This window comes from Pongo pygmaeus, chromosome 3, assembly GCF_028885625.2.
Source record: "Pongo pygmaeus isolate AG05252 chromosome 3, NHGRI_mPonPyg2-v2.0_pri, whole genome shotgun sequence".
Taxonomy (NCBI): Eukaryota; Metazoa; Chordata; class Mammalia; order Primates; family Hominidae; genus Pongo; species Pongo pygmaeus.
This window is the reverse complement of record NC_072376.2, coordinates 99,125,086-99,141,066: the sequence shown is the minus strand read 5'-3', so window position 1 is coordinate 99,141,066 and position 15,981 is coordinate 99,125,086. Positions and strand designations below refer to the sequence as shown.

Below are 15,981 nucleotides of genomic sequence, written 5' to 3'. Positions count from 1 at the left end.
TCACCATTACAGGTGTCAGACTGAATTTATTTACCTTTTGTGGGGCTGAAAATTAGTCTCAATATCTAATTTGCTGGTTTGCAAATTTCTTTTCTCAGCTAGTAAATATCAAGTGAAGCCTACAATGTAAAAATTAGTGTACTAGGGTCCATTTAGAATCATAATTATTCCTTATTTTACTAGACAATTTCCTTCTTTTTGACTTCCTATGAGTACTTTAGTTTTCAGTTACAGAAAATGAAGTTTCAGCAAAAAATCACAGTGTTAGAAATATTAATGAGAAGAAAAGAGCGAATGGGAGAGTAAAATCAGCCTAGTACATCACCAAATGTGATGTCACCAAAATAGAAGTACCAAATAGGGTGTGTGTAAATAAATGTACATAAACCCATAAAACTTATATCAATATATTCTCTCCAAAACTATTTTGTAGAATAGTCATGAAAGAATGAAAATAATAAGGACTAATGAAGAATGGCTTAAAGAATTAAGATTTGGGCTTACGTCTGTAATCCTAGCACTTTGGGAGGCTGAGGCAGGTGGATTGATCGAGCCCAGGAGTTTGAGACCAGCCTACTTACCTACCTACCTATTTATAGGCCACTTTATATTTCCTTGCCTTTATTCACACAGCAATCTGCCTTAAGACTCAAAGCAACATGGTGAAACCCCATCTCTCCAAAAAAAAAAAAAAAAAAAAGCAATAATTAACCAGGCGTGGTGGCACATGCTTGATGCTTGTAGTCCTAGATACTTGAGAGTCTGAGGCGAGAGAATTGCTTGAGCCCAGGAGGCAGAGGTTGCAGTGAACTAAGATGATGCCACTGCACCTCGCCTAGGAGACAGGCGAGACCCTGTCTCAAAAAAAAAACAAAAAACAAAGAATTAAGATTTGGACAGAAGTCTAGTTACACAGATTCTATAATCATTTGAAGATCTCCTTTCATCTCTAGTACTATTTTACCATAATTAAGAGTATACTATTTTTTGTCAGAATGAGGTACAAAAACTTACCAAATATTTTATTAGCTTTTATCTGTAATCTTATCCTCTGAACAAAATTCACAGTGACTCTATTAGATTGATGCCATTTATACAGCAACAATGAAAAGCAGTTTTTCAATAGGCAAGTGTGTTTTGCCATAAGTTCTTGACAACTAAAAGTCTAAATTTCTACCACCACTTAACACAATTAGTACTTTTACCATATAAAGTTGTGGCATGTGACCATGTACACTATACTTTAAATGTTTAGGAGATCAGACTTGGATTATGAAGATTTGCATAATATTCTGGCCTTATATAAAGCTATTTCAAATGAAACATTAAAGTCTACAATTTTCACATTAAAATGAATCTAAGCCAACACAAATTGTAATCTAGAAACACCATTTACAAGTGACACATATTCAAGCTCAGACAAGTAATATGCAGAAAGTGAGACTCTGCCAATTGCAATAAGAATTAAATAACCACTTTTACCTTGACATTTCTTTACCTTTAATACATGACCCAAATTACAGACACAAGTTTCGAAGAGAAATAAAATGACTGCTTTTGTAGTGCAGAAGTATAAAACATTTTTAAAATCTCACATTTTTAAGGATATGGGTCCTAACAAAATAATTCAATTTTCAAACAAAGCAGAGAAACACAGTAATAATATTATGTATTCATATATTAAGTGTTCTTTTCTATGCTTCCTTTATGGGAGAATAATTTTGGGAGATTAGCGACTGTACCTTTTGTGTTTACTAGTCTACTGTATTCCATATTACACCACATTGCAATCAATAGAATATGTTCTAAAATCCCCTGAGAGCTAGACATAATGAATAATACTTTTAACCTGGGTGAACAAAGCTCATACAAGAGTGAATGTATGTAAGTAAAGAAGGATATATGGAGAAGTGCTCTGTAAACTGTTAGTCACTCTATAGATCTAAAATATATGCAGAGTAGGGATATCAAAAAGAATGAACAGTTTCCACCTCCTTCTATGGGGGTCTTGTGTGATATAGTAGCCACATAGCTGGGCTGTGACGTCGGCTAGGCTCACTGTATCACTCTTTCAGAATCTTCAAGGATTCACTGTTGTTACGACTTCACTGTCCTTTTCAAAACTTTCAAAGAGTACAGAGTTCAATAGGAAGTCAATTACATTCTCTATTGGTTGTTCAGGTTATATGTGAAAAGTATGTGAGTTTACTCTTATGAGTTGGACAAAACGGAGGAAGAGGAGGTGTGATTTCTCCTCACTATATGTATAACTTGCCAGAGAATATTGTTGTAACCCATTATCTGAAATAGCACCACTGCATATATTAAAATTCTTTAATAGCCACATTGTAATACTCCATTTATATTAACAAACACTTACTGAGTACCTATTATATGTCAGGTGTAGTGGCAGATGCTAAGGATACAGCTATGAATTAGACCAGGCCAAATTTTCGAGGTCTGTAGGAGGAAAGACAAGCTCCTGAAAAGCAATAATTTCAATGAAAAACAGCCCATCATCATCCTAAACTGGGGAGGGGGGGGGGTGAGAGAAAGATTCCTGAAACATCAATGTCCGAAAGCTTTGAGTCTTAAGGCAGATTGCTGTGTGAATAAAGGCAAGGAAATATAAAATGGCCTCTAAATAGGTAGATAGGTAAGTAGGTAGATAGATCTATCAATCAATCATCTATCTATCCACCCATCCACCCACACAAGTGTGTGTTTGTGTGTGTGTGTATGTGTGTGTGTATGTATTTCTTTTTCTCTACATACACACAAATTCAGAGCTGGGGAGGCAAGGAGGGAGGAAAAGAGTGTAAGAGAGTAAGAAAGAAGGGAGTGGGGAGGAGAGAAAGAAAAAGGGAGGGAGGGAGACAGGGAGAAAGGGAGAGAATGATAGTATGAGGTGTGATATGGGAAATGCTAAAAGATGAGACGAGAGATATAATCATGGGGAACCTTAAGTATGATGATCCAAGGAGCTAGAATTTTATCTTGTTCAGGTGATGGAACACTGGTAAATGGCTGATAGCAGAAAATAAAGGTATTCAAACTTGCATGGCAGAGAGACAAATGGAGAGACAAGGGGACTGCGATGAAATAAGGAAACACTTAAGTTTAAAATTGCTGGGTCTTAAAAAATGTGATGATATAGATACCTATAGTAAGATCCATTTTCAATCTTTCTTAAGACATATCAATCCGTCCTTAGAGAGTGGCTATGTCAAAGCCAAACTGGGTCTATGTGAACCATGCTATGAGTAGATTTAAATTAGGTCTCTCATTTCCAATAAAGGAACATATTATTTCTGTGAACTCTGATCTCACATTATCATGAATACAGACACTGGAAAGTCTGTATTGGTTTGACCTTTAATTTTCCCTAGTATTTAAAAATGTAATTTTATTTTTCCACTTGGATAAACCGAAAGAAGTAAATATATATTCTCAGTCGTATTCTTACTTAAACTAAATAACGATTTATTGCTCACCTTCTCCCAAATGGTTCTAAAGCCATTCTTTCCTCAACTGAGTGTTGGTATTTTATACTGACCTAATATCATACGGGAATAGTCTAAAGCTGCACTGTCCAATATGGTGACTACTAGCCACATGTAACTATGTAAGTTTAAATAAAATATTCAGTTCCTCAGTTGCACTACCTACATTGCAAGTGCTCCATAGTCACATGTAGCTAGTAGCTACTGAGTTGGACTGTGCAGATATAGAATATTTCCTCCATTGAAGAAATTCTGTTGGACAATACTGGTCTAAATTACAAATCTCTTTAAAATCCAGCCATGGAAACACAGTAGACACTTCTTTCCTTTCTAAGATGTTGATTCTATCTACATTATAATTCAGAGACACAAAATATATTTGCATCTCATTTATAATCTAATACTTAGATTTTCTTAATCTAGTAATTAAGTCATTAATGCCTGAAATACATGTGGTATTTGACCAATATTACAGAAAATCCCTACTTATTCTCATTTACTTTTGTGGAACTGATATAAATCAAATAGAAACTTAATATTAAAATTATTTATTTTAGCTCATGGAGTAACTTAAATAATAACTCGATCATTTTTTTCTTGCTATTCAAAGGGAAGTAAAGAAATACTAGTTTTAGAATTTAAAAAAGATAAGTTTTGAAAAAATATATATCTCTCTATAAAAGTATAAGATACTAAAAGTACCACACATAATATTTGAACACGAACTCACACACTTATAAATTCATCCCTCTGCTTTTCTTAAGCGTAACTATAAGAACGGAAACGTTTAAATTCAATCTTCTCAAATGAAACATTAAGGTTCCTCAAATGAGAATGGGTTCCCATACTTGGGTGTTTACATATTGTAGTTGCACAACACAGAGTCTAAGCTGTGTTCACAGGGCAGTCACAGGATAGCAAAACTAGGCTAGCACCAGGGATCACACTACTAGAAGGAAGAAAACAATATTTCATTTTGATGTGAACTAGGTTGATTAACAGCCCATTAAACAAATAACACTTAACCATAGCCACTTTTGTAGAAATTAGTTGTATCTGTTCTTCATACTTTCCTTTCTAGTATTGTGCAGAATGCAGAGGAGTTGCAACTGTTGGAAGCCAAATTCTATTAATGATCCCCACCCAGGGTGTGGGAGTACTGCTCACACTATACTCACAGTACTGGTTCCAAGTCAATCTCTCATAATCAGGAATCTACTGCCAACCCACAGAGCAATGGATAGGGCGTGTATGGTAATCACATTACAAGAAAGAGAGAAAGAGACATTTGTCAGATACTCCTATTAGAAAACAGACAACCACTCAGATCTTGGGATGGAGCTGAAGAGGTAGAAAATAAAATACTGAGAAAAAAGAGGAGAATTAGACAGTCCTGTGCTGAGGTGAAAAAAAAGTAGAATTAAAAGAATGAAGCAAAAAAGGGCAACATCAAATTTTAAAACTAGTTTCTACAAGAGAAACCTAAGTTATGTTTCTTCCTGCCCCTTCCCTACTGCTTTACGTATGTAGAGAACTATCTGAAAAGTTAACTTAATAATCGCAGTAATAATCTTCTATTTACAATTTTTCAATTTCAACTACAATTTCTTTCTTGAGATCTTTTTTGTTCCTATCTCATTTTGTTCCCAAAGAAATCAGACCACTCAATGCCAATCACTGCTTTTTGATAATTATGGCCTATCTGGCCAGTCATAGGATTAGCTGCCTTAAAGATCCGACCACACTAGAACCCCACCAAAATACCATCTACCACAATAGATAACATAATGGAGTTCCACCTTAACCCCTGCACCATATGGTTTAATACAGAAAAAAACCAAAAGTGCCTCATTTTTAGCCTTTCATAATACTATCTTGTTTCGCTGTATTAAAAATTATGTAATTTTGTTAAGGAGAGACTTAAGGGACTTGGAAGGCAGTTAGTTGAATGTCCAATGTCCCAGGCAGTAACAACATCTTTTCAACCATGTATCTGACATGTATCTGGTCTCTTCTTTAAATCAGGACAGCAGAGTGGAAGAATCTTATAATTGGGCTCTAGAGACTTGGATTCAAAATACAGCTCTGTTATGAATTATGAATTATGTATCTCCTTTGGCAAACTAGTCTACTTCTCTGGACCTCTGAAAATGAGATGTTTGGTTTAAATGGTATCCAGATTCCTTCTACTTCCAAATTCCATGATTTGAAGGTCTGGTGTCTCCTATGCTAGTTAGCTGGTTGATGTTGTTAGCTGAGGAAATGCTGAGGAGATTATTTAGGTAAAGGATCCTTTCAAGAGAATGGGGCCTGGGTTAAGGAAAAAGCTATATTATCAGAGGTTGGAGGAGAAAACTGTTTCTTATTAACTCAATAACCCCCCAGAACACCCAAAGAACAAATTAAAATTTAGCAATTTTGTTTCTTCCAATTATTATATCAGCTCAAGGAATGTGGGAATACATCTTTTTTTTTTTTTTTTTTTTTTAAGTCACATGTAGTGGGAAATCCTTAGACTGATATTCTGAAAATCCATGATGAAAATCTACAATCTCCAAAATAATAAAACTCTATCTTTAACTCATTATGTGATCTTAGGTATGTTATTAAATCTTCACAAGCCCAAGAATATGTTTGGATAACATATGCTCTAAGACCTCTTCTAATTCTATAATTACTGAAACCCATTAGCAGCTGCCAAATTTAAAGATCACAAAAATTGTACAAAACATTTCTTTTTAAAACTTTTAAAATACAAATATTTTAAGAAAGAAATGTGTACAATAAAATGTGTACATTAATGATATTTACAGTTCTGCTTGATTTATCACACATAAAAGGGATCTGTGAAGCCTGTCTCTCATGAGAATTAAATGAGAAAAATGGTATTTACATGATTTTCTATTCTTTTTTCTTTGTATAGTAGCTAAAATCTTCATATTACCAAGCTGCACGTTTGTTTGCACATCTGCACATCTTTTTTTTTTTTTTTTTTTTTTTGAGATGGAGTCTTGCTCTGTTACCCAGGCTGCAGTGCAATGGCACGATCTTGGCTCACTGCAACCTCTGCCTCCTAGGTTCAAGTGATTCTTCTGCCTCAGCCTCCTGAGTAGCTGGGACTACAGGCATGTACCACCATACCGGGCTAATTTTTGTATTTTTAGTAGAGACGGGGTTTCACCGTGTTAGCCAGGATGGTCTTGATCTCCTGACCTCGTGATCTGCCCGCCCTGGCCTCCCAAAGTGCTGGGATTACAGGCGTCAGCCACCACGCCCAGCCTTGTTTGCACAGCCTTGTTTGCAACATAAATTACCTCACCTTTAGAAAAAGCACAGCAGAAGACCAGCAAGTTACTCAACTAAATAACTAGTAAGAATTAGTGCTTTTGAATTCTAAACCTCTAACATTCCTTTTGATTAATGCCTGTAGTCTAAAGCAAACATAATTTATTGCTGCTTTCAAGTTACTATATAATAATGGAGGTTTAAGGTAGTGTATTTCCATAATAATCCAACATTTTTAGGTGTTTGTTTAACCGGGTTGTAAAATATACTCTGGGGGAATAATGGGTTGGTTCTTCATGAGAGCAAATGCTTTTGAAAACCCTACTTAAAAAGATTTCAGGATTGTCCTATATCAAACAATTGAAAGCAGATTTTTTTAAAAAAAAGCTTTTGTTTGTGCATCCTATAACAAATACAAAATTTCTAAATCTGGAAATGATGTATCAAATACGTAATTACCTTTTGAACAAATAAGGCTCTACAATAATTATGTATCATCTTTGCAGATATAAAAGCATATGTAGAAATAAGATGGTCTGAGTTTCCTTAACACTTATACACATGTGCATACACATTAACTGAGAAGATAATAGAATCATATGCTACAATAGTCTAATATATTTTGTTATTGGTAACGAAAAACAAATGAAATATATTAAATAGACTATTATGGTATAATTTAACAGATTAAATACGTTTCCATTAATGTTTGATATTTTTCCTGTTTAACTCTCAAACCCAGGTTCAAGTATAAAAAAAAAATCTCAAGCTTTGTTAATTCACATTACTACCAATTTACCAAATATTAAGACAAGTAATGTTTTGAAACTCAGATCACACATAAAAACATTAGAAATTATAATTACTATTATTTGAGACGGAGTTTCGCTTTTGTTGCCTAGGCTGGGGTGCAATGGCACAATCTTGGTTCACTGCAACCTCCACCTCCTGGGTTCAAGTGATTGTCCTGCCTCAGCCTCCCAAGTAGCTGGGATTACAGGCATGCACCACCATGCCTGGCTAATTTTTGTATTTTTTTTTTTTTAAGGAAAGACGGGGTTTCTCCATGTTGGTGAGGCTGGTCTCGAAGTCCCGACCTCAGGTGATCTGCTCGTCTCAGCCTGCCATAGTCCCGGGATTACAGGCATGAGCCACCGCGCATGGCCAATTTTATTATTACTATCATTAGAGACAGGGTCTTGCTTTGTTGCCCAGTCTAGAGTGCAGTGGCTTGATGACAGATCACTGCAGCTTCAAACTTCTCAGCTCAAGTGATCCTCCCACCTCAGCCTCCTGAGTAGCTGGAACTACAGGTGTGCACCACCACACCTGGATAATTAAAAAATTTTTTTTGTAGATATGAGGTCTTGCTATATTGCCCAGACTGGTCTTGAATTTCTGACTTCAAGCAATTCTCCCACCTTGACCTCCAAAAGTGCTAGGATTACAGGTGTGACCCACCATGCCTGGCCCACTTCATTTTTAATATTCACAATAAAAAAAGATACTATTCAGCCTTTTAAATGTTAGAAATACTCATATAGATTGGTACATAACTTCATTATTTTTATTTCAAAACTATAATGGTTTTATCTATTTGAAGCATTGAAGGTTTTTTTTTTTTTCCACAATGGACAAGATTTCTTTATATAAATGTTTCCATGAGGGCATGCTTGACAGGTCAGACTAAATTAATGTTCATATACTAGCTGTTGTACAACATAAAAAAGGAGACTTTTCTTTTAAACCATAGAAAGTGCCCAATCTCTTCGCTATCACAATTCCAAAAGTTGTGAAGTTGTGTATAATATAAATTTCTAATTTTTTACTTCCTATCTTTGAAAGTTTTTGATCAAGATTATATACAATCATCTCATAAAGTTGGCTAATGTTTTTGAAAAATTCATGTTATATCAGAACACATATCAATTAACTATTCAATGATTTCCTCCATAATTTCAAATTCTTTACTAATTTTCAATTCCTGAAACTGAAAAAACAATGCAAAGCTTCTTTTACTCGAAGTACAGCAAAACTCTTAAAGTATGTTCAGCTCCAGAGCTATGCCTGAAACTTAAGTAACAGGACAACAGACCTTTAGAATACTTTAAAGGAAATATATTAATAAAAAATATTACACTAGAATAACGACCTTAAAAATAAATATGACCCTTAATTATGTCATTCTTTTCTTTGAACTAGAAAGCATCTTAAAGTCATCTTTAATCAGCCATGTCCTAGGATTTGTCTAGGAAGCAAGGGCAGTATAAAACTTGAATCTTAAAAAATGTACAGAATTAGATTAAAAATTATCTCTTCTTTTCTCTTGCTTCTATTCATACTAAAAATAGCCTCTATATGTCACATCTATTTATACTGAAAATAGCCTCTATCCATATGTCTTGGACGTAATTTTACTCCAATCAACATATTGAGTTTTGTGTGTGAAATCAAGTATTTTTGACACAGAGTTTTTCTCTAGAATAAGAATTTACCATTTATAAAGTTATTTTTATATTACTCACACTAATAATTTAATATTAATCACTTTACATTCATTACCTAATTAACCTACTTTGAGAAGCCCATTTTATAGATGGAGTAATTTAGACTCGGAGAGATGAAGCCCAAGTAAAGACCACATAGTTACTAATGGAGGAACTAATTCAAACCTAGGCTGACTCTGTAAACCTAAAATGTACTATGATTCAAAAGGTATGGATTCAAAACTTTATTCCAGACAAAGTAAATTATAATCTTCTACAGTTGTGCCCCCAAAATTTGTAATTTGAAGCTGGTGGTTTGAGAAGCAATGCACCATAACCATGCTATTCTGCTTCTCCGGCATTGCTGATTTTGATCAACTGCTTTTTATTTCCACAAACCAGTTATTTACTGAAGCCTCCCATGAGATAGTGCATGGTAGATGGTATGGTGGAGAATTTAAGCCAAAAGAAGTAGAAAATATGCCTCCTGCCTTTGAGAAACTTACAATCTAAAAATATACTACCCCAAATATCGAGAGACTATAACATGACTGGGCATATTTATTAGGGATGACTTTGTGGAAGCAGAGTATTTCGATTAGGGTTTTGATGGAAGGGAGAACAGAAATTGACAGAGAAGTAAGAGACTAACCAGGGTACAAAAGTTTGGCAGTGAAAATAAGACTTGTGGAATAATTTAATAACCCTTCTTTATTTCGAAAAAATATTTAAAATACTTCAATTCTCTCAAACATGCACAAAATTACTAACCTTCTACATTCATGGCTTCCCTCAGAACCTGAAGTTTCTTTTGTCTCTCTCGGATTCGGTCCAAAGCACTTGATATTGCTGAGGAGGTGGGCAATTCTCGAGTGTGATATATTGGATCCATTTTCTGAGGGCCAAAGATATCCAAGGCTATACTTCCATCTGAGTATCTTGCCTCCTTTTTTCTAGTAGTTGAAGTCCGCACTGTTACTGCCTCAGGGTGACAACGACGATATGTGGCAGTCTCTCCTGAAGAGAAGTCTCTGTCAGCTGTACAAAGCAAGTCCATGGATGAAGCCCAGATCTTCTTCTTAGAAAGCACATCAATGCCAGGGATGGGTTTTTTTTCCGGGCCACTAGTTTTGAACTGGTAAGGGGAGCATGTATTTTCAGAATCTTCATGTCCAGAATTATCTGATAAAATGTCCTTGAAATAATCCTCCTCATCTTGTGTATCTCTGATGGACAGAAATCCCATAGATTTACTAAGCCCTTTGTTAAGAAAGGTCTGATGAGAGAGTGGAGGCTTTTGTATGTCTAGTACATCAGAAGTAGAGCTTCTTCCTGGAATGATAAGAATCTATCATGTATGCACAGAATTTTTATAAAATAAATGGAAATGTAATCCACTATTGACAATGAAAGTGGTGGCAATTTCCTAAATGCTCCAAATGGAAGATCAGAGGTGAAATGGGATGGTGATGATGGTGATAGTGGAAGAGGAAAGAGATACTATGTTTGCATAACTTTTCATAGTTCATCGTCTCTTATCTAATAAAAGCAATATACTGAACTGACATTTTTGAGTGGTATTATTTTATATTCATCAAGTGTGAATTATTTGGTTTTAAAAAAGCAGACAACTATCCAGTTTGGAAGAATATTCACTATCCAAGAAATGATTTGGGGCAATAATGGAATGTATAGTGAACTACTTTAACTTCTAAAGGTATAACTCAAACGTATGTCATATCACTATAAAGCCCCGGTATATTTCGATCTTTTAAATAAATACATTTAAGGAAGAAACAAAGAATTCTTGCTATATTCTGGATGGAAATAGGATTGTAGCATTTGGAATTCTTAAGTATCAAGATTTTATTATGATTAGACATGTTTTCAGAAAACTTTGTGTTTGAAATCCAAATAATTTTGACTGTGTTTAAGTTATGAAAGAAACTTACTGTTTCCATAGCAGACCCTTATGCACTAAAAAAGTTTTTTCCTCTAGAACATAATTCACCATTATTTGCCAATTGTAATAAAGTACCAATTCTTATTCTTTAGTCCTTGATGTAGTTCAAAATCAGTAGTCATTTTACTTTTTTTTAAAAGGCAATAGTCTATAAATGTGACACACCAAAAATGTCCATCCAGAAATTAATTTTGTGAATCCATAGATTCAACAAAAAAGCATATATATGGCCACTACTGAAAAAAGAAATGTGGGTAAATATTTTATAGTTACTAACTCAATACCCATAAACACTGAAGATTTCATGTGCTACCTTCTGTGATCGTTTTGATATCTATCTGCTATACAATATAAAATAATGACTAAAACCTTCTTAATAATAATAAATTGCTTGTTAATTTATTTAAAGACATCAATTGCCTCTTTAGTGTAACAACTATAAACTTTAATTCCCTGAACACAAATTTTACCTTAAAAAATCTTTAAAAAGTGAATTCATTTCAGAATGGCAGCAAATAATTGCTTAAGGATAAGATTAAAACATTGTGCTTTTATTGTGCCTCATCTTCCCATGAATCTAGTCAAGTGTAAATAAGGATAACATCTATATTTTGGGCACATCAGGTAAAGAACACCAAGAAATATACCATACCACATCCAGACACAGATTGTCACAGACTTCAGCTTCTAACCTAAGATAATTTGAAAACTGATAAACATATGTCTGTGTTACAGTATTTTAGGGGTAAGTTATATTCTTAAACAAACCACATTTGGAACTCATTAATTTAAAATTTTATTGAATAGAGAACAGAGATATTCTTGAAAATTGATAGAACACATTAGATTTAAAAAAAAAGAATGGAAAGGATTCAAGGATCATAAACCACACATAGATGAACTCAACCATCTGCCTTATCCTGCTACCTTGACTACCAAACAAGCAGTTAAAACTTGGAAAAACATCAAAAAAGTGGGTATTTGGCAACACCATAAATTCATAGTCAATCACTTTGTACACGCAACACCACGTGTTAATAGTGTGTTTACTTTCCACAATGACTGTTTCACTTTTCCTCATTCTTCACATTTTCTAACTTAACTCCCTATTCTTTTGGCTGATGGTGTTGCCATAACTCCAAGAAAACCGGAGCTGTTGGAGGAGAGCTTTCTCATCTTTCCATGAGTAATTCTATACTACCTATGTCTACTGCTTTTTTTTATTTTTTTTTGAGGCAGAGTCTCGCTCGGTCTCCCAGGCTCGAGTGCAGTGGCGCCATCTTGGCTCACTGCAAGCTCCGCCTCCCAGGTTCACGCCATTCTCCCGCCTCAGCCTCCCGAGTAGTTGGGACCGCAGGCGCCCACCACCACGCTAATTTTGTTTTTGTATTTTTAGTAGAGACGGGGTTTCACCGTGTTAGCCAGGATGGTCTCGATCTCCTGACCTCGTGATCCGCCCGCCTCAGCCTCCCAAAGTGCTGGGATCACAGGCGTGAGCCACCGCTCCAGGCTATGTCTACTCTTTTCTTTGCCATCTTAAAAGATGAAATTTCCTGCCAGTTGAAGGCCAATCCCCAATATGTATTCTGGATTCCCCCCTCATAATTATACTTTATCAAAGACTTTACCTCTTTGGTTAATTCTGTTGCTATCTCCTCATATTTTCATTATTCTTCCTTTCTATTGAATATTCCCATTACTATGTGAACATAATCTAGTATCTCCCATAGTCAAACCAAACCAAACAAAACTCTTCTTCTGTTAACCACATTTCCCCCTAGCTACTGCTATCTCCCATTTCTTACTTCCCATTCATTATTGTACCCACTTTAATCAGCGTCCAACTACTCTATACATTAGCAACTCTCATTAGTTATGACCAATGATCTCTGCTTGCCAAATCAGATGGACATTTTGGTATACATATTTTACTTCTCAGTAAAAACTGGTTATAATGACCATCCTTTACTCAATCTTTCCTCTCTTTACATACCTGCTTTCCTCCTACCTGTCAGACTGCTCATTCTTAGTCTTTGGTTTTTCTTCCTTTATTAGATATCCAAATGTTGGATTTCCTCAGGTGTCAGTTTTAGAATTTCATCTACTCACTTTGTATTTATATAATTTCTTTCATTAACAAGGCAGTAATATCATCTATACCTTGACAACTCCCAATTGATATGCTTAGCACCGACCTCTTCTGGGAGTTCCAATCATATGTAATGAAACTTCTACTTATATTTCAGAAGACCCTCAAATGCAACATGCTCAAAACTGATCTTTTGCTTCCCACATCCAGAACTGTCCATTCTCCCCCAGTCTTTCCTATTACAATAAGTGGCCCAATTACTCAACTGATTGTTCAAAACAGAAATATGGGCACCATCCTTAAATCTTTTACCTTATTTAATCCCCATATCAAATCCATCAGTAAATGATGGCTATTTAAACTCTCAAAGATATCTTATTATTTCATGTATTCTAATTCCACTGCCATCACCCTATTTCCAATTAATATTATTGCTTGACTAGATCACTGCAATGGCCCTAAGCATTTTCCTTCTGGAGAATGCATAGCTTGCTAAAAGCTAAATGGCAAACAATAAATATACTTTATTTACAAATAAAAGATTTCATATTTGTATTCCTTGGGTAAGATTTCAAGAATATAAAAAGGCTCTGTGATAGAACACATCCCATTTATTTTAGTTAAGTTGAAAAAACTTCCTTGTAAATTACATTGTTTTAACTATTTTTGTTACATGTGATTAACATTATCCTACACTGGATATCATCATTTACCTTTCATTTCACCCAAACTCAAAAATTCACATCTCTTAGAAGTAAACTTCGAAATGACATTTCAATATTAAAAGAGGCTCCCCAAGTCCCCATGTATCTTCACAAATGTGTCTTTTAAAAGTATGTTTTAAAAGAAAGAAACATGATATTATTAATATGCCTAAGTTCTGAAGCACCACCATGTTAATCTGAATAATAGTGTAAGTTTCCACCTTAAGCTTGGCAGGAAATGTTTGATTTCTTTCTGCTCAGTGAAGCTATTTTATCAGCACTGGCAGTATTAGGTAACAAAGTAGGGCCAGAGAGCCCACTAGTTTAGGATTTAGCTTCTGTGACAGATCTTGGAGGTAAGATAAAAGAAGAGACCTTTTAAGGTCATTTACTTATAGATAAAAATCTTTATTACATTTGAGCTGAACAATTAAATCACTAGGTATAAGGCATTATCCCCAAATTTGCATACATCTTTCCACCTAATTTTGTATCTCCCTGTCCATCTTAACATTTTCTTTATTAAAGACTGTAGTCAGGAGCCTAATAAACTAATGCTATCACCACATACAGATTTTAGGTTGGTGCGCATTGAAGAAAATATTTTATTAATAATGTATCACAAGGCTGCTTTGCTGCAATTGACCACTGATAGTTAAGAACTGGCACTGCCAACTGTCCTAGGTGTCTTAGAAGAATTACTTCTTCAAGAGATAATTTTTTTTTCAATCTTAAACTTTTAAAATTAGTCTATGCAGTTGACTATTAGCTGTTGAAATGCTTCTGCCTGGTAATGGCTATAATTAGTATATTTATATAGGTTCTGTCCTTAAAATGAGGTTTTATGAATTTGTAAAAGGTAAATGAAAAGAGCACTTGTGCAATACTACTGTGCAAAGCACTGATGGTTAAGAAGGTCTGAAGAATACTCTTCCCTTATACTTGATCCAAATAAGACTATTATTTCAGTATTAGGACCTTTAACTCTACTAAAAAAATAGAAACATAAACAAAATTTGGTTAATCCTGAATGACTAATTGTAATTAATCACAAATTCTCTTGAGTTTAGATATAAGGGAGATTTTATTCTCCAATATGATTATTAGAGGATAAAATCGACAATCTACTTAAGGATTTGATTTCTCTGTTAATTTTGTAAAGTCATGACAGTCAACGCTTCCTTATCTGTATTAGAACAGCATATTAATAATAAGAATTCTAAGGAACTATTAGACAATAATACTAAATCTTTCTTAGTATTATAAAAACAAAATCACAAGGAAAAGGCATTAAAATCTGGATTAAAATTTCTGATGTTTTTATTGTTATAATAAGAAAATGGTCTAATAATATGAGGCAAGATGTTTTATTTTTCTTTTGCATACAACTTAATGTTTAACACAGGCTAAATAAATAAACCATAGTCTCACATATTTCTTTATGGAGCTATTAAAGAAGTATACTACAAATATATTATACTTCAAAATCTAGTATTTCCATAAAACCTTTTCTCATTCAATCAACAAATACACACTGAACACCTATAAAAACTAATGAACTCAATATAGGTTTTCCCTATCCCCAGCATCTATATGTCCAGAAAGCTTAACTTTTATGAATGTCCTTTATGAAACAAATATATGTATATATGTAAATGACAACCTATTAAAAATATGTTATCAAGTAGGTATAGACTCAGTACAATCTCTTAATTGCTATCTTTAAAATAATATGTAACAATTAATTTCTGAAACATTAAGCCTCTGAACCATTGAAAGTAATAAAATCTAAACTATGTTAGCATTTGATAATCCTTACAATTTGATAAATATTGCAAGGCTCACCTTTTTCTTTCTACAGACCCACACTGGAAAGGGAGATAGGATGGAAGTCATATATACATAAATAAATATATGTGAATATTTTTTATTCTTAGAAAAAATACACTGT

At 34.3% G+C, this 15,981-nt stretch overlaps 1 protein-coding gene across 27 annotated transcripts in view; it reads right to left on the bottom strand.

Annotated features, from left to right (window-relative positions):
* PTPN13 (protein tyrosine phosphatase non-receptor type 13) overlaps window positions 1–15,981 on the bottom strand; it is a 239,768-nt gene that overhangs the window by 118,891 nt on the left and 104,896 nt on the right. For 15 of the 27 annotated variants that reach the window (XM_054486024.2, XM_054486027.2, XM_054486025.2 and 12 more), the window contains exon 7: window positions 10,046–10,606. The exons of the other annotated variants lie outside the window; for them this stretch is intronic. In XM_054486024.2, the coding sequence (XP_054341999.1) occupies window positions 10,046–10,606 (561 nt within the window). The remainder of the gene's footprint in view (window positions 1–10,045; window positions 10,607–15,981) is intronic. 27 annotated transcript variants of the gene reach the window in all.